General features: G+C 41.6%; 1 protein-coding gene across 11 annotated transcripts in view; it reads right to left on the bottom strand.

Moving 5' to 3' along the window:
• The window catches only part of ncor1 (nuclear receptor corepressor 1), a 404095-nt gene that overhangs the window by 322294 nt on the left and 62931 nt on the right, over positions 1 to 18870 (bottom strand). For 10 of the 11 annotated variants that reach the window (XM_041197143.1, XM_041197144.1, XM_041197133.1 and 7 more), the window contains exons 4-7: positions 16846 to 17035; positions 5862 to 6041; positions 2620 to 2733; positions 1286 to 1342 (exon numbers count right to left, since the gene is read on the bottom strand). In XM_041197143.1, coding sequence (XP_041053077.1) covers positions 1286 to 1342; positions 2620 to 2733; positions 5862 to 6041; positions 16846 to 17035 — 541 coding nt within the window. The remainder of the gene's footprint in view (positions 1 to 1285; positions 1343 to 2619; positions 2734 to 5861; positions 6042 to 16845; positions 17036 to 18870) is intronic. The other variant, XM_041197141.1, reaches the window with a different exon arrangement.

The raw sequence follows: 18870 nt of genomic DNA, 5'->3' as shown, positions 1-18870 counted from the left end.
TTCTGTGTCTATTTCTCCTAGTTTGAGATTCCCCCACTAGTGGAAATGTCTTCTCAACATCTATCTTATCAAGCCTGCTCAGAATCTTGTACGTTTCAATAAAATTACCTCTCATTCTTCTAAACTCTAATGAATAAAGGCCTAACCTGTTTAGCCGTTCTTGATAAGTCAACCCCTTCATCCCAGGAATCAGCCTAGTGAATCTCTTTTGAACTGCCTCCAATGCCAGCATATCCTTTCTTAAATACAGGGACCAAAATAATACACAATACTCCAAGTGCAGGCTCACCAACACCCCGTACAGTTGTAACAACTCCAATGGCTGGGGGTGGTCGGGGGGGAGGTGGGGTGGTGGTGGTCAACTGAGGAGCAGACCTCAGGAAAGAAATCAGGGTGAGGGAAGGTTTGGAGACGGTGGCTGAGGAATTCAACAGAGATCAGAAGGCATCAGTGGATGTCTGTGTTGGGGGTGGCGGGGGTGGAATTGAGGAGTTGGGGGATGCTTACAGGTTACTTTGTTCGGCCTGGAGGAAACTAATTCCTCCTGATCCATAAACTGTACTGCAAAGGCACTTACCTGATGGATTTTAGGACCGGGATGAGGAGAAATTTCTTCACTCAAAGGGTTGTGAATCTTTGAAATTCTCTACCCCAGAGGGTTGTGAACATTCCATCACTGAAAAAATCTAATGCTGAGACAGACAGATATTTGGTCTCTTAGGGAATCAAGGGAAATGGGGAGGGGCAGGCAAGAAAGTGAAGTTGAAGCCAAAAGTCAGCCATGATTGCACTGAATGGCGGAGCAGGTTCAATGGGCCATACAATCTAATCCTGTTCCGATTTCATATGTTATGTTCTTAGCTTTAAATGCTTCCTGAAGACAGAGCCCAAGTTTTTGCCCATGGATGTTCTTTGGTTCAAGAGATACAAATGTAAAATTTCACATAGCATCATATTTTATCAATACACAGAATTAGCACAAAAATCTGGCATCACTGCAGATTACGTACTGGCCTGTCCATATTGTACAGTCACTGCTCAGGTCAGATCATGATATGAATTCTGTGATGCTGGACACAAAGCCTTTCCTGAGCGTTTCACTTTACAACATATGTGGGCGGTGGCTGTAACCATCATCAGTGTGCAACCAATAACTGCAGCCATTTGATAGTTTTAACACAGGGGTAATAGCCGACCACAAAGGAGTAATTGAAAAATAGAAACATGCAACAGATAAAGAATGTTACATATTCAGTGGATATATGACATTGGAATGTACACTTACCAGCTCCACTCTGGGACCCAGACCTTCAAGTATTTTGTGAGCTTCCTCTGCTTTTTTCTGTTAACAAGAATAATTGTTTACACAAGCATCCTGACGTTACAAACATTTAAACATTTCATTTGTCTAGTTATTACTACATTATGCATTTTTTGAAATTGACCATGTTTTACACCCCATTTCTAATCTGAAACTCAGCACAACGAAGTAGTTTCTGCTAAGTTTCTCTGTCCTCATAACTGGAAGTGGAACACAAATTTACATTGAAACCTGATGATAAACAAAAGCAAAACACGCAGATTGATAATGCTATCAAGGTGACCAATCAAGATGCATGGAGATTTGCACAGCCTTCTCCAGCCTCCTGATACAAGGGCACAACTGTTCCCAGGTCAAGTTTAGCACAAGTTAAATCCAATTCAGGCTCCATGTACACAGCCTTGGCTATGGAACCATCCAATTCTGTGGCCACTTCCAGCCCGGCTCTTGCTAACTGTTCTCCTTCGCAAATTTCTACTGTTTTATGGGGTGAAAGGGAGAACCTCCACCACCTTCATTATTTTTTCAATCACATTGGATGTGGCTTCAGAGAGATTCAGAACATTGGGTAAACACAGCGACACCTGCAAGAGATTTCCAGGCAAACACGGGACTTTTATGTACACAGATGAAGCTCAAACCGGAACAGAGTTCACTGCCACAGACTGTTGAGCTCACAGAGCCTGTGCTCATGTTGCAGATGGAAGCAGAAACAGATAAATGAATATAACCAGACATAAAGCCATTAATTATTTACTAACTCTTTGCAGCAGCGAAGTTTGCCTGGATAAACTGGCACACTCTCTTATTCTTCCTGCCAATTGAATTTGGATGTCTCAAATGCACTGTGTACTTTACTGTTTCTATGTTACTCAGCAGTGTGGCTTTAAGCCCATGTGCATTTTTAAAAGTGCTGGAACAAGGCTGCCCTTATTAAGCAGACTGAATTCAGAAAAGCTCCATGAGAAAGCTAACCGAAGAGGGCAGGGTGTGTCACATTAAAGGCTGCTTATCTTAGTGGACATTAGAAGTAACAACACATGGGCATGTGTCTCATTCACGACTACATGACCACAGTAACCAACAGTAACCCTGGCCTGTTACCATCATGGATTGCCATCTGCAGCCTATAGTACTAAAGCTGACATTTTCCACCAGACCTTCCCAGCTTTTAAATGGAATGCAGCCTGTAAAAACAACACAAGACAACTCTCTCACAAAGCCCTCAACTTCAAGAAGTGCTTGGTTATTTCTTTAGAAGAGAGCTAATGAAAAATCCTTGATGTTTTAGTCCTTACCCTGTTTTCATCGTAGATAATCTGGACGATACTGCGATGTTTTGGTTCCACTGGAGGAGGGGAGACTGGTTTCTCAGGCTCTGGAGGTTTGGCTGCTTCCTCTTCAAGTTGTTGCTAAGAAGCAATATGAGAACAGAGTCAGTACTTCTTGCCAACATATACAAACTTTGAATCACAAATCAGAGATTTTTTTCTAAATTAATCTTTTTGTAAAAAAACCTTTCACTATCTGAATTTACTTGCCACCAGTGGAATCACAGGCTCAAAGACCCCATCAAAACACAATGCTGTGAAAACAATGATTTGGGCAGAATGCTTCATGCATCAAGCAGAGGTACAAAATGAAATAGTTTACATGAATGTTGCCAGTGTTAGAAAAGTAGCTACAAGGAGAGATTGGATAGGTTGGGGTTATTTTCCTTAGAACAAAGAAGGCTGAGAGGTGACTTGATTGAGGTATACAAAACTATGAGGGGAATAGATAAAACTGGACAGGATAAAATTGTTTCCCTTGGTGGAGAATTCTAGAACCAGGGGACATAGATTCAAGTGGCAGGGGGTGTAGGGGGGACATGAGGAAGAACACTTTTACGCAGAGGGTAGTGGGTATCTGGAATTCGCTGCCCAAACTGGTGGTAGAGGCAAATACTCTAAACTTTTTTTAAAAAGTACCTGGATCTGCACCTTAAGTGCTGTAAGCTGCAGGGCTATGGACAGGGTGCAGGAAGGTGGGATTAGAAAGGGCATCTAGGTGTCCTCGGGCTGGCATGGACAAGATGGGCTGAATGGCTTCCTTCTGTGCTGTAACTTTTCTATGGTTCTACGGTTCTATTCTGCTATCCATAGCCTATTGTGTATCAAGTCCTGCTCACCCACCACCCCCTACCCTTGCAAGCCTACATGGCTCCCAGTATCCAACAATTCGTACCCTTGTATGGTTTTGCCCTCCCTGTAACTGTAATCTGTTCCAGCTGGGATTCCTGCTTCTGATCATTAACCAGTGGCTCTTGGTGGAAGTGTTCATCTCAATGCCAGGTGAGGGTAGGATCAAGCTCAGCAATAGTGTCCCCAATTACTAATTTCTTATGAGATGTGAACACCTAGGTGCACGTGAAGAATTGCCACAAAAATAAATTAGACGAATTACAGGAGACTGCTGATACCTGGGGAACAGTAATCCAGGGACAGAACTTCAGAGCAGAAAAAAGGGAAAATCAAAAATAAAGGAAGCACGAGACTTGGAACATGTGTGACAGTGTGAAACCTGCTCCAGCATGCTAGTGTCACAGGTAAAGGCAGCAGGGAGGATTTTTCACAACAGAAAAGCAGAAGCAAGGAGAGTACGAGATAACAAAATATAAAGGTTCAAAGAAACTCAATATTCAACATTTATTCGTCTTTTGAGTCATAACCATTAACTAAACTGATCTGCATTCCTCGACCACAGAGTCATATAGCCGTCTCAAATCTCCTCACAAACTGTCATCTGCTCGCTTTGGAACCTCTGCCAAATGCAAGCGAGGTCAAATTCTGCTTCACCAGAAAGAAATTAAATAAATGCAATATTTTTACTGGTAGAGATCAAAGGCCTGTGGTCAGGAAGGAACTGAGATAAGACAAATTTCAGGATCTATCTTTAATCGTCCGGAATCATTAATCCAATCAACGGATTGGCATGGATCTAAACTGCAGATTGCATATTGTTCCTGGATACAAGATTCTCAGTTTCAGAATGCAGGGCGAGCAGTGCACACTGGTTTTGAACTTCAGCACTAAAATGTTGCAGTTAATCCTAGTGCAATCTAGAGGACAATTCACAATTGTCTTCATTGTTCATGCAACAAGATGTATTCTCCCCTTTGGATGGAAGCAGGCTGAGAGTCAGTATGTCTAACCCAATCACAGAAAATTACCAACCCATGAACAGCCAAAAATATGTTGCTACAATTAGTAGGTGCATGAATGACAGCTGCAATAATAAGACATTCTGCTGGACAACAAATCAGAAGGGGTTTACGGAAGATGCAATGTTGGTCTGCTGGCTGCAGTTGTTCTCCACAACCATCCCCATCATCGCACCTTGCTAAATAGGATCTGCACTGAGTGAATAATGCCGAAATTCCAAAGGATAGCATCCCAACCGCACTGCAGTACTGCCCCAGGACTGGGTGATATACTCTACAGTTACAAATAAATGAGAAAGTCAACAGGTAATCACAGTTTAGGTAACTACAAAGCATGAAACAAGTCACTGCACTTGTTGAGGAAGCTAGGTGAAAAGACAAGAGCCAGAACAAAACACATAACCAACCCTGGAAAGAGTAGTGGAAGACAGTATTTATGAGAACTAGCAATTGAAGCAGTACCATTGCTGGGTTTGTCGGTGTTACACTTGACAAAATGCTGCAATGCAACATTTTATGAACGTACAGATTAATAGTTTCAATTATGGGATTTTCAGGAAAGTCTGCTCCACACCCTCATACCAACAACAACCAAAATAATGGCAACTCGCAGCACTGAATCCAAAAGTAAAACACTAAAGTGATACTTTAGCTGTGTTTGTTAATCACCCAGCTCCGACACTTCCGAAGGTTACTGAGCACCTGTAATGTCCTTTTCCTTGCATTGCTAAGCACGTTCCCTAATAACAGACACAGACCATGTTTCAAAGGATAAAACAACCAAGCATGGAATGAGGAAAAGAGAGAGACAAGTTTCAGATATCAGCTATGGCTCAGTTGGTAGCACATTCACCTCTGAATCAGAAGGTTGTGGGTTCAAGTGCCATTCTAAGACCTGAGAAAAATCAAGGCTGACATTCTGACATAGTACTGAGGGAGCGCTTGCACTGTTAGAGGTTCCAGCTTTTCGATGAGACCTTAAACCAATAATCGGTCCTCTCAGATGGATTTAAATGATCCCAAATGTCAAAGAACAGGAGTGCTCTCCCCAGTGTCCTGGCCAATATCTCTCAATCAACTTCCCAAGAACAGATTATCTGCGATTATCACACTTCTGTTTGTGGGATCTTGCTAGGTGCAAATTGGCTGCTGCATTTCCTACGTTACAATAGTGACCACACTTCAAAATGTGCTTCATGAAAGACACTATATAAATTCAAGTTGTTTTCTTCTTTCATGCTTCTAACCAAAGCTGAAGTGAATATGACTGAAAGTATGACCACACACACACCTAAAAATCTTGCACCTCACTCCTTACAGAAAATTTCAGTACAGTACCTGTTTTTTCTTCAGTTTAAGGATCTGCTGCTCCACTTTGGCTATTTCTCGGTCTACACGGTCCATGCTCTGGATGAGCTCCTCTTTGGATAGTTTGGAAGGAGATGAATCTTGTTCATCTCCAACCTGCTGGTTGGTCGTTGGTGACGATGGAACATCAGCCTTCATTGAAAAAGCCTCCTTAAAAATAAAAATTATTAGTGAGAGAGGGAAGGGAGAAGGTGAGCAAGTTTCATACATTTTCTTTTCAAGAAGTCTAAGCAAGGTTGATTGGCACACTGGTTATGGAAAGGAATTGAGCAGAGAACAACTAAACACAGCTACTGATCTACAACTGTCAGAGCAACCAAAAGCTCTGCTGTCCTCACTTTACACTCACATTACTGACCATGGAATAGAAAACAGTCATTGGAATGCAATAAAAACACAATATTAGGGCAAATAATACACAAATATTCTCAGTAACTGAAAACAGAATGGACCAGGATTCAAACCACTAAGTTAATATTTGCAGGAGGAAAGGCAGAAGATTTCCTCTGTTATTCAAGAATTGGTAAAGACAAATTACAATCTGATGGAATTCCAATGAATTATTTTCAAATTAGAATTTACAATTTATAGAAATGTACCGATAAATCACATTACCTGCATTCTCAAAAGTACTCTAGAGTCAGAGGACTATTTTACCAAAAGAAAATCAAAATATTGTGGATGCTGGAAATCTGAGATAAAAACAGAAAATGCTGAAAAAACTCAACAAGCTTGGCAGTATCTGTGGAGAGAGAAAGAGAGTCAACCCTTCTTCAGAGTCATTAGGACTCAAATCATTAACTCTGTTTCCATCTTTGATGCCTCTGCTTTGCTTGAGTGGGCAGATAAGCTAGGAGCCCAACCCCAATCATATCAATGTGGTTACGCCTGAACTGCCTCAGCTGCAGAGGAATGGTCATTTTCTATAGGTTTCCCCAAATGCGTGGCCACTTCCGTCACCGACCCTACCCCTCACCCCAAATGCTTGTGTGCTATATTTAATGGCAGGGCTGCCCTTAACACTGCCCCGCCACCAGTCGCCTCAACAGCAGGGCTGCCCTTAATCCCGACACCCCTGGTGCTTAAAGTCCAACAGGTACCCTGGGTGAGCGCTGCACAATGTTACTGTGTACTCACTTCCGAGTTCCCCTCAAAGTGCAGGCCGTCAAGTGCACGCCTTTTATGTGCTTTGTAAAACACATTGGCGTGCTTTCCCGCCAACGTGGACCGGTGATCCAGCAGTAGGGGGGGAAACGATTACGGCAGGCTGGCCCGATAAGGATATGCTTATACATTACAACGAGGTTCCCGACACCTAATGAAGTAGACGATTGTCCGCTCACATCACCAATCATGCCCAACGCCAGTGGGCATGGAAAATTCCACCCGATGTTTCCTCTTGTTGGGGAGTCTAGAACAAGGGGTCACAGTTTCAGGAGACCGGCTAGACCCTTTAGGACTGAGATGAGGAGAAACTTCTTCACTCAGAGTGGTGAACCAATGGAACGCCCTACCACAGAAGGCTGTGGAGGCCAAGTTACTGAATATATTTAAAAAGGAAACAGATAGATGTCTGGACTCTAGAGGCATCAAGGGGTTTGGAGAGCGCGCGGGAGTATGGCGTTGATACGGAGGATCCGTCATAATCATACTGAATGGAGGAACAGGCTCCAAGGGCCGAATGACCTACTCCTGTTCCTATTTTCCATGTTTCTACGATGTCATAGCCATTATGAAGACATGGCTGTAGGATGACAAGGATTGAGTCCTGAATATTGAGGGGTATATGACATTCAAGAAGAATAGGAAGCTAGGTAAACATTGGAGGTGTGGCACTGGAGGGGGCTAATGATTGTAGCACTATTGATAAAGAATGACATTGGTGCAACAGTTAGAGATGACCTTGGTTCACGAGATCAGGGTGTAGAATTGGTTTGGGTGAAGATGAGGAATAGTGGGAGAAGAAGTCAATAATGGGTTAAAAGCAAAATACTACAAATGCTGGAGATCTGAAACAAAAACAGGGAATGCTAGAAAAACTCAGCAGGTCTGAAAGCATCTGTGGAGAGAGAAAAGCAAAGTTAACGTTTTGAGTCCGTACGAGCCTTCTTCAGAGCTCTAGTGGGATTGGTCTACAGGCCCCCTAACATTAATGTAGGATAAAGTATACAAAAAGAAATATTGGGTGCTTGTGGTAAAGGGACTGCAATAGTCATGGGTGATTTTAATCTACACACAAACTGGAAAAATCAGATTGGCAATAGTAGCCTGGAAGAAGAGTTCATAGAATGCTTTTGAGATAGTTTCTTAGAGCAGCATGTTCCGGAACCAATCAGGGAGTGGTTATATTAGACTTGGTATTGTGTAATGTGACAGGGTTAATTAATGACCTCAAAGTAAAGGCACCCATAGGTAGCAGCGACCACAATATGATTGAATTTTACATCCAGTTTGAAATGGAGGAGAGTGGATCTAAGACTAGTATTTTAAACTTAAATAAGGCCAACCATGAGGGCATGAAAGCTGAGCTAGCTGAAGTTAGATGGGAAATTAGGCTAGGGGGCAGATCAATAAGAAGCTGTGACAGACATTTAAGGGGAAATTTCAGAATACTCAGAATAAGTATATTCCTACTATAAAGAAAAATTCTAAGGGGAGGACCCACCATCCGTGATTACCTAAAAAAGTTAGGGAAAGCATAAAACCTAAGGAAAAAGTACTGCGCAACTGTAAAATGGATAGCAAGGATTTCTACAGGTATTTAAAAAGAAAAAGAGTAAGTATGTGAGTGTTGGTCCTCTAGAGAGTGACAGTGGGGAGTTAATAGTAGATAGTAAGGAAATGGCGGATGAAATGAACAAATGTTTTACCTCTGTCTTCACTACAGAGGATACAAAAACATTCCAGTAATAGCTGTATATCAGGAGGTGGAGGGGACAAGAGAGAAACTTAGTGAAATTACAATCACCAGGGAAGCGGTACTGAGTAAACTGATGGAGCTGTGGCTGACAAGTCTCTGGGTCCTGATACATTTCATCCTAGAGTCTTAAAAGAGAGGGCTAATGAGGCAGTTAAATTTTCAAGATTCCCTAGATTCTGGAAAGGTTTCATCAGACTAAAAAATAGCAGAAAACAGGAAACTATGGGCCAGTTAGCTTGATGTCTGTCGTGGGGAAGGTGTTAGGACCGATCATTAAGGGGGTAATAGCTATGCACTTAGAAAAACTCAAGGTAATCAGGAAGGGTCAACATGATTTTGTGAAAGAGAAATCATGTTTAACCAATTTATTGGAGTTCTTTGAAGGAGAACAGATGCTGTGGATAAGGGGGAGCCTGTAGATGTGCTGTACTTAGGTTTTCAAAAGGCATCAGATAAGGTGCCACATCAAAGGTTATTGTGGAAAATAAAAGCTCATGGTGTGGGGGGTAACTTATTAGCATGGATAGAAGATTGTTTACTGGCTGCCAGCCAGAGTATGCATAAATGGGTCTTTTTCTGATTGGTAGGATGTGACGAGTGGAATTCCGCAGCAGTCTGTGCTGGGACCTCAACTTTTTACAAATTAAATCAATGGTTTAGATGAGGGGAGTGAAGGCATGATACCTAAATTTGCAGATGGCACAAAGATAGGTAGGAACGTTTGTTATGAAGAGAGCATAAGGAGGTTGCAGACGGATATAAATAGGTTGAGTGAGTGGGCAAAAATCTGGCAGATGGAGTATAATGTGGGAAAATGTGAAGTTGTTCACTTCAGCAGGAAGAATAAAATAACAAGAGTATTACTTAAATGGAAAACAGAAGCAGAATTCTGAGCTGCAGAGGGATCCAGGTGTTCCATATTAAGTTCCAGTAGCTGTTTAGAAATGATGACCGAAATCAAGACAGACTCCTTCAGAGTTTTATTGCTTGTCATAAAACTCTCCACAGCACCCCCCAATATCAATGAGGAATTTCGCTAGTGGTCCCAATCTGGTCCCTCTCCACTTCTCCATTACCTGATCCACGATTATTTTTTTCTTTACTGTACATGATTGTCGACTGGCTAAACCTTGTTGCCAAATCTATGAAATGTAAAATAAAAATGTTCTTTTCTTTATCCCACACCTTTTAATCCATCGCCACAACTTCATTGAAATCCCTCGCTAAAGGTAGACTCACTGAGAAATACCAAACTCTGGAGGCATCATTTAAACCGTATACACATTATTTAGCTTCCAGAGAGTCCCTTCTGTGTTTGGCGCCTCTTTTGGTTGACGGAGAAAAACTTCCCTTTGAAGTTGGTGTCCCTGCAAAAAAGCAGCTTTAATATCAATGGACGTACATTCCCAAGCATTTGTAGCTAATAGAGCAAAAAAGATCTTCAGCATAACTTTCCCTGCCATAGGTGAATCTACTCTTATTATCCTGGTCACCCAATTTTTCTTCAAACCGTCGTGCCACTAGCCTGGCTTTAGTTTTATAAATCCCATCAGGAAGCAACTTTTCCGTGCATATCCATCTATGAGAAAGAACTGGTTGTGCCCTATCTGGCACCTCAGTGTATAACCCAAATTCTTTCCAACTATGTAGTTCTTGCTGTTTGGCATCCTTTAGTAATTTATTGTCTAACTTGTCTGAAGCTATTAAGGCTTCTTGATCACATGGGCTTGTTCCTTGCAGCATTACCAGTCCGTGCCATATTCCTTGACCTTGTTAAGCTATGTCCTCTATCCTGCATTTATCACACTCCAGACTGTTACCGTTTGATCTCCCTCTCCCATTTATAGATGTTCTTTCAACAGTTCATGATCTCTTCCTAGAGGCATGTTCGCTCTCAGACCTAGAGGCATGTTCATTATCTGAACTGATACTGCGTTTCCGTGCCTTCCATTTTTGTACTTCATGTTCCCAACTTATTACTTACAAGTAACAACCATCCTCTGCTACCACTGTTAAGTTCCAACAGTTGTTTAGAAATGAAGACCGAAACCAAGACAGACTCCTTCAGACAGAGTTTTATTGCTTGTCATAAAACTCTCCATATTCTAGTGCATGAATCACAAATAGTTAGTATGCAGGTACAGCAAGTAATTAAGGAATGCTATCCTTTATTACGAGAGGAATTGAACATTAAAGTAAGGAGGTTATGCTTCAGTTATACAGAGCATTGGCGAGACCAAATCTCGAATATTGCGTACAGTTTTGGTCTCCTTATTTATGGAAGAATGTAAATGCATTGGAGACAGTTCAGGTGAGGTTTACTAGATTGATACCTGAAATGAGTGGGTTGTCTTATGAGGAAAGGTTAGACAGACTGGGCTTGTTTCCACTGGAGTTTAGGAGAGTGAGGGGTGACTTGATTGAAGTATATAAGATCCTGAACAGTATTGACAAGATGAACGTGGAAAGGATGGTTTCTCTTGCTGGTGAGTCCAGAACTAAGGGGCCACTGTTTTAAAATTAGGGGTTGCCCTTTTAGGACAGAGATGAGGAGAATTTTTGAGGGTTCTGCGACTTTGGATCTCTCTGCCTCAGAAGGCGGTGGAAGCGGGGTCATTGAATATTTTTAAGGTGCAGGTAGATAGATTCTTGTTAGGCATGGGAATCAAAAGTTATTGCGGGTAGATGGGAATATGGAATTCGAAGCACAAACAGATCAGCCATTATCTTAATGAATTGAGGGGTCAAATGGCCTACTTCTGCTCCTATTTCTTATGTACCATCCTGACTTGGAACTATATCACTATTCCTTCACTGTTCTTGGGTGAAAATCCTGGAACTCCCTTCCTAACAGCACTGTGGGCGTATCTACATCACAGGGACAACAGTGGTTCAAGAAGGTGGCTCACCACCATCTATTCAAGACCAGTTAGGGATGGGCAATAAATGCTGTTTAGCCAGCGACGCCCGTATCCCATGAACAAATAAATAGAACTCCTCATACCAAGTACCAGACCCCTTATCCAGCGTCCCAAAATCCGGAAGGACCTGAAAACCGGCTACATTCAAAGCTGGTGCCCTGGGGAGAAATTTGAATAAAACCCTTTTAGCCTTTATTTTTCATATTTTATTTGATATATTACTAAGTGCAAGCTAGGCCTAGGACCCAAAATCCGTAAAACCCCCAAATCCAGCACGTCTGGTCCCGAACTTCTCAGATACAGGGTCCAGTACCTCTATACCCTCTCTATTGATTCAACACTGTTCCGAAAGCATATAGTCCAAAACTGCATACAGTCTCTACCTGTGGTCTTTCTGAAGCTTTATATAGATTCACCATTACACCTCAGCTCTTATATTCTATAATTCTTGCCAAAAAAGCCTAGTAGAAGAATATAATAAATGGCGGTTGGCCATTCAAGCTTATATCGCATTCAATAAGATCATGGCTGATCTTCTACCTCAACTATACCTTCTTGCACAATCCCCATATCCTCACTTCCCTTCGTATCCAAAAATTGTTGACTTCTGACTTGAATACACTCAACAATCGAGCATCTACAGCCCTGCCAAGTAGAGAATTCCGAAGATTCACAGGCCTCAGCATGAAGAAATGTTTTGTCTTAGCCCTAAATCGCCAACTCCTTATTCTGAGGTAGTGACACCCTAGTTCAAAACTCTCGCCAGGGGACAGTGCCTCCCAGCATGTACTATATTAAGCTCTTATTGCATTAACGTTTTTTTAAATGGCCTTGCCCAGTTGAAGAGCTGCTCATGCTGTCAGAAAACATCAAATCCCTCCATTCTTTCATATCATCCAAAATTTAAGGCTCAAGAAGACTGCGAATTATCAGGTGATCTAAATTAAATTTAGAATTAAGAAATTGTATTTGGACAGTGCTTTATTACACCTCTTGCAGATTGTTACATCCCAGAGTGTTGAAAGAGGTAGCTATGGAGATAGTGAATGCATTGGTGATCATCTTCCAAAATTCTATAGATTCTGAAAAGATTCCTGCAGATTGGAAGGTAGCAAATGTCACCTCACTACTTAAGAAGGGAGAGACACAGAAAATGGAGAACTACAGAACTGTTAGTCTTACATTATGAGTCAGGAAAACGCTGGAATCTGTTATAAAGGGTGTGATAAATAGACACTTGGATAATCATGATCTGATTGGGCATAGTCAACATGGATTTATGAATGGGAAATCACGTTTGATAAACCTGTTAGAGTTGATAAAGAAAACTGAATTGATAAAGGGGAGTCACTGGACTAAGCATACTTGGATTTTCAGAAGGCTTTCAATAAAGTCTCCCACAGGAGGTTGGTTAGCAAAATTAAAGCACATGGGATAGGAGGTAATATACTGGAATAGATTAAGGATTGGTTAACAGGCAGTAAACAGAATAGGAACAAACGGGCTGCTCTTGCGTTGGCAGGCTGTGGCTAGTGGGGTATAGCAAGGATCAGTACTTGGGCCCCAGTTGTTCACAATATATTCATAGACGACACAAAGTTAGGCAGGAATGTGTGCTGTGAGGAAGATGCAAAGCAGCTTCAAGGAGATTTGGGAAGACTTAGTGAGTGGGCAAGAACATGGCAGATGGAATATAACGTGGAAAAATGTGAGGAGCGGATGTGCAGAGTAGTTTCTAAATGGGGATAGATTAGAAACTGTTAATGTACAAAGGGACCTGGATGTCCTCGTCAATAAGTCACTGAAAACTAACATGCAGGTGCAGCAAACAATTAGGAGGGTTAATGGTATGTTAGCCTTTATCGCAAGAAGATTTGAGTCTGGGAGTAGTGAAATCTTGCTTCAATTGTATAGAACTTTGGTTAGACCTCACCTGGAGTGGTGTGTGCAGTTTTGGTGCCCTTACCTTAGAAAGGATGTTATTGCCATAGAGAGAGAGCAATGAAGATTCACCAGACTTGTTCCTGGGGTGGTGGGACTGCCCTATGAAGAGAGATTGGGGAAACTGGGCCTGTATTCTCTAGACTTTCAAAGAACGAGAGGTAATGTCATCGAAACCTACAAAATACTTAAAGGGATAGACAGGGTAGATGCAGATAACCTATTTCCCCTGATAGGGGAGTCTAGAACCAGGAGACACAATTTGAAAATAGGGGGGAAACCATTTAGTACCGAGATGGGGAGAAATTCTTTTACTCAGAGTTGTGAATCTTTGGAATTCTCTACCTCAGACGGTTGCGGAAAGTCCAGCAGAGAGCTTGTTTAAAGCAGAGATTGACATATTTCTAAACGCCAATCACATAAAGGGGTAAGGGGGTATTGTGGGCAAAAAACATTGAAGTGGATAATCAGCCATAATTGCACTGAATGGCAGAGCAGGCTCGATGGGCTGAAAGGCCTTCTCCTCTTACTACGTACCCACAGGTTCCAACCTCCAAAACTCATGTTGAGGGTGACAAGCAGCTAAAATTTCCCTCATCACCTTCAGCTTCTCTTGTAACAGTGCATTAATCTTGTACAGTATGATGATTAAAGTGAAATTATACATGTAAAAAATTTATTAAGGCTAGATAATAAACTTAGATGCTAGAGTTAGGATCTAATGAAGGAAATGAAAGGGGGAAAGAAATTTGCATAACCAATTCAGATATCTACTGTTCTAAAAAAAACAAATCAGTTCCAACAAAAGGATTCTACCTGAATCTCAAACCTAGCTTCTCCTTCAGGTGCTGAATAATAGCTGCTTCCACAGCCAAATCCTACTTTTCTGACTGACCAATAATTTGTCAGATATATCTCCAGAGGCAATATGACTGAATTGCTTTTAGACCATCTTGAGTTGATCTAAAAAGCTATTTGCTGATGACAGGGTACCATTGTAAACAGTGTAGATGGAAGTATAAAATTTCAAAGAGATATTGATAGATTAAGTAAATGGTAAAATTGTGGCAAATGGATTTCAGTTTTGGTAAACGTGAGGTCATCAATTTTGGACCTCAAACACATAGATCAGGGTACTTCCTAAATGGTAGAAAGCTAGGAACAGTAGAGTCTAGGTACATAGATTAAAATTTCATCAGCAGGCACAGAAAATGATCAAAAAGGCTAATGGAATACTGTCCCTTTTAGCTAGAGGGCTAGAATACAAGAGAGTAGGAGTCATGCTTCAGCTATACAAAGCCCTGATTATGCCACATCTGGAGTACGTACAGCGGTTCTGGGCAACTCACATTAGAAAGGATACGTTGGTCTTGGAGAAAGTGCTGTGTGAGTTTATCAAAGTGATACCTGGACTCCAAAGTTAAATTACGAGAAGCGATGACACAAACTAGAGTTGTACTCTCTGGAATTTAGATGGTCAAGGGGTGATTTGATCAAAGTTTTTAAGATGTTCTCACCATCTGTTCATGTTTTATCTCCACCCTTTACCCAAAATATAACTCTCAACTCTTCAAACTGGTGCCACCTAACACCTTTCTTCCCTTCTTGATATTGGAACAGTATTCGTTTAATCAGCAATTAGTTCCCAGTCCCTGCTCAAGCACGAATGTTTGTTTCTAAAAGGAAAACATCAATGTACTTCAGGAGTTCAGTATCATTACCTGCTGTTTAAGCTTCTGTGTGATGCTTCCGCAGGGATTTCCTGCGTTGCATGGTGGATGTTCCTATGATAAAACACAACTTCAGCAGTATAATAGGGAGAAACGGCTGCTGGAAAGAAATCCCATGGCAGGTAACCGTTAGAATGCAGTGATCTCAGCGACACTGCCTTGGAATAATTTACTGGGAATGCAGCGAGAGTGGCAGCCTTGCAGCAGTTTCTCAAGTCACCTGGCAACTTATTTTACTTGTCTGTGTATTTACATTTCCCTGCTTCTATTGTGAACTTTTTTCCCGCCTCGCATGATTTTCATCTCTAAAACCTTCCCCTACTTATTCTTTCTTCAAGCCATAATTATTTCTTTTCTTAAAAAACTGTACCATACCTTAGGCAGCCCCTCGGCAATAGTAGCAATGCAAAGTCAAATATTTCTTTAACCAAGCAGCTAGACACTTCATGAAATGCAAAATCTATCCCCGTCTTCAAATGCCCACATCTATTTTACAGAGAAAATTTCCTGGAAAACATAGGAACAGGAGTAGGTCATTCAGCCCCTAGAGCCTGTTCCATCATTCTATTAGATCATGGCTGATCCACAATTATCTCCATTTACTTGCCTTGGTTCTGCAACCCTTAATACTTTTGCTTAACAAAAATCTGTAAATCTGAGTTTTGAAATTTTCAATTACCACCTCTCCATCACCACCCCCCTCCCCCACCCACCCCAGCTGCCTCCCTCCCTCTCTCCCCCCGCCCCCCTGCCTGAAAAGCTTTTTGGGGAATTCCAGATTTCCACTACCCTTTGTAAAAAGAAGTGTTTCCTGACATAATGAATGTTCTCCAGATCTGAACCCCAACAGCTTGGCTCTAATTTTAAGGTTACGCTCCTTCGTTCTTCCCAACAGAAGAAATAACTTCTCTTTACCCTATCAAAATCTTTAATCATCTTAATCACCTCAATTACATCACATAGTTCAAAGGACCAGCGCCTAAAATCAGTTGCTGGTTTCAAATTCGGTCTCTTGGCACCAGAAGTTATGTTTTAGTAAAGATTAGGCCACTTGTAACCACTCAACAAACATGAGATTCAGGCAATCTCAGTTATTTTCACTCAGTTCATTAAAAAAATTGCTGGAAACATAAACTGTAAATGTTAAAATTGATCAGCAGATCAACCAAAGGCAAAGGCAGGTCTAAAGCTTTGAGTAGGGACCCAAACATTCTGATCTAGAGTCTCCACTTAAGACTGTTTTCAGGTGCTAACTAATATAATTTGCCAGTCACTCCAGTGGCTGTGTACTTCCAACATCTTCTATTCTCCTCCATTCTGAGTTGCATATGTGTCAGAACTAAGCTAGAAGAATTTAATTTGCTATATATGACATCACTCTTTTTGGTTTTTGAATGAATATACCATCTATCGTGCTGCCTACTCTAACAACCAACACTTACCTTTTTCACCTCTGTGGGTGCTCGAAGCCCCTCTGGTACAGGGTGCGCTAAGGGCAGTACTGTAGCACGCTGAAAGTGGGGATCAGGTACCTGTTCAAGCCGAGGACGTTTGGATTCCAGTGAATCATGATCGGGCTGTCCAGTCACGCTATGGTATGACTGCTCATAGCCACTTCTCCTTTCTTGAGGCCTGAAAAACAATTCGTTTTCCCAAATTAATTTGTCTCTACATTCTCTCCCCAGCCTAAGGAACTCTTATGTTCACTTGAGTGGACAGACCACTGAATCAGAAGTTGTGTACAAAATCTACACAACTGAGTGTGCTCTCAGTCAAAGACAACACACTTGAAGTAAGGTGCTCAAGTTACAGGCATTAGTAACAACAGGAAATTGACACTAAAAGGAAAATAAAGTGAATTCAATACCTAATGGTAGAGGATGAAAAAGACAGGAGAGAAGGAACTTTCAGGAAAATCTGCAAATTAAGGAAGATGAATTGACATTAAAATAAACAGTCAGGCTTGGTTAGCAAGCAGGTAGAGCCAACAATAGGAAATTAAGTTTTAGACTCAGCTAACCCTAGATTAAGTGTTTAAGTTCTGAAGTGTTGATTGAATTTCACAACCTTATGAAGCTGAGTTAATTAGAGCATCGTGCTACCACTGTATCAATCAGCACCATTCAGTGCCAAGTCAAAACCATGTGATTTTTCTGCCAAGTCCTAAGTGACATAAATTTGAGCACTGCCAATCCAGTTCCTAATTGGCACTGTCAGGGTTAAGGATGGTTGGTGCAGAAAGTGTTACGTGGTACAGGAGGTGATCTTCCATAGTTGGGGTTGAAGCACATCATTCTGCATCTACTGTGCTACATCTAACCTCAGGATGCTAGCTATTAGAAAAGGAAAGGGTGCCATTCTCACACTAACTTTCTTTACTATGTTCCTACCTGAATGAGCATAAAACAGTAAATACATAATGATCCTAACAATGAAAACAAATGGAAAGAGGAATGAACTGAAGTATTAACTGGGAAGTATTGTTGAAAGAGGGAAAATAGAACTTATGACGAGAATAAGTATGTTAAGTATAAATTAGCATATAGGAAAAGGTTACACAGCACCGAAACTGAGTTTTCCTTGCCCATGTTTGACCTGATGCATTGAGACTTCATGAGGCCCAGAGACAGTATTGAAAACTCCCAGGGCAACTCCTTCCCAACGGTATACCGCTATGCAGCCATCTCTGCTGGGTCTGTCCTGTCAGTGGGACAGGACATAGCCAGGGATGGTGATGGTGGTGATTGTTCGCAACATTGGTGTTGTATCTGACCTGAAGATGAGCTTCTGACTGCAATTCCTCTCCATCATGAAGACTGCCTATTTCCATCTCCATAATGTAACCCGACTTAGCTCCTGTCTCATCACATCTGCTGGTGAAAACCTCATCCAGGCCTCAAGACTTGACCGTTCCAGTGCACTCCTGGCCAGCCTCCGAATGTCCATCCTCCACCAACTCATCCAAAATTCTGCTACCTATATCCTAACTCACATCAAGTTTGTCCACCCAAATCCCCTGTGCAGGTTGACCTATAACTGGATCCCAGTTAAGTGGCACCTTGAATCTAAAATTTTCATGCTTGTTTCAATTCCTATATGGCCTCGCCCCTCCCCATCTCTGTAATCTCCTCCAGCCCTACAGATCTCTGCATTCCTTTGATTCTTGCCCCTTGCACATCCTCAATTTTATTAGATCACTGGCAGCTGAGCCTTCTGCTGCCAGAACCCTAAGCCCTGGAATTCCCTCTCTCAATCTCTTTCCTTTTTTAAGACACTCCATAAAACCTTTCTTCTTGACCAAGCTTTTGTCCATTTGGCCTAGTATCCCCTTGTGTAGTCATAAAGCTGTTTGAGATGTCCTTTGGTCTGAAAAGTGCTATATAAATGCAAGTCTTTCGTGCTTGTTGGTTGGGCTAACACAAAGTATATGTAGCAGGTGCAGAGAACAATACTGAGATGTTGAGAGG

This window comes from Carcharodon carcharias, chromosome 10 (assembly GCF_017639515.1).
Source record: "Carcharodon carcharias isolate sCarCar2 chromosome 10, sCarCar2.pri, whole genome shotgun sequence".
NCBI classification, from domain to species: domain Eukaryota; kingdom Metazoa; phylum Chordata; class Chondrichthyes; order Lamniformes; family Lamnidae; genus Carcharodon; species Carcharodon carcharias.
This window is presented reverse-complemented; position numbering and strand designations above follow the sequence as displayed.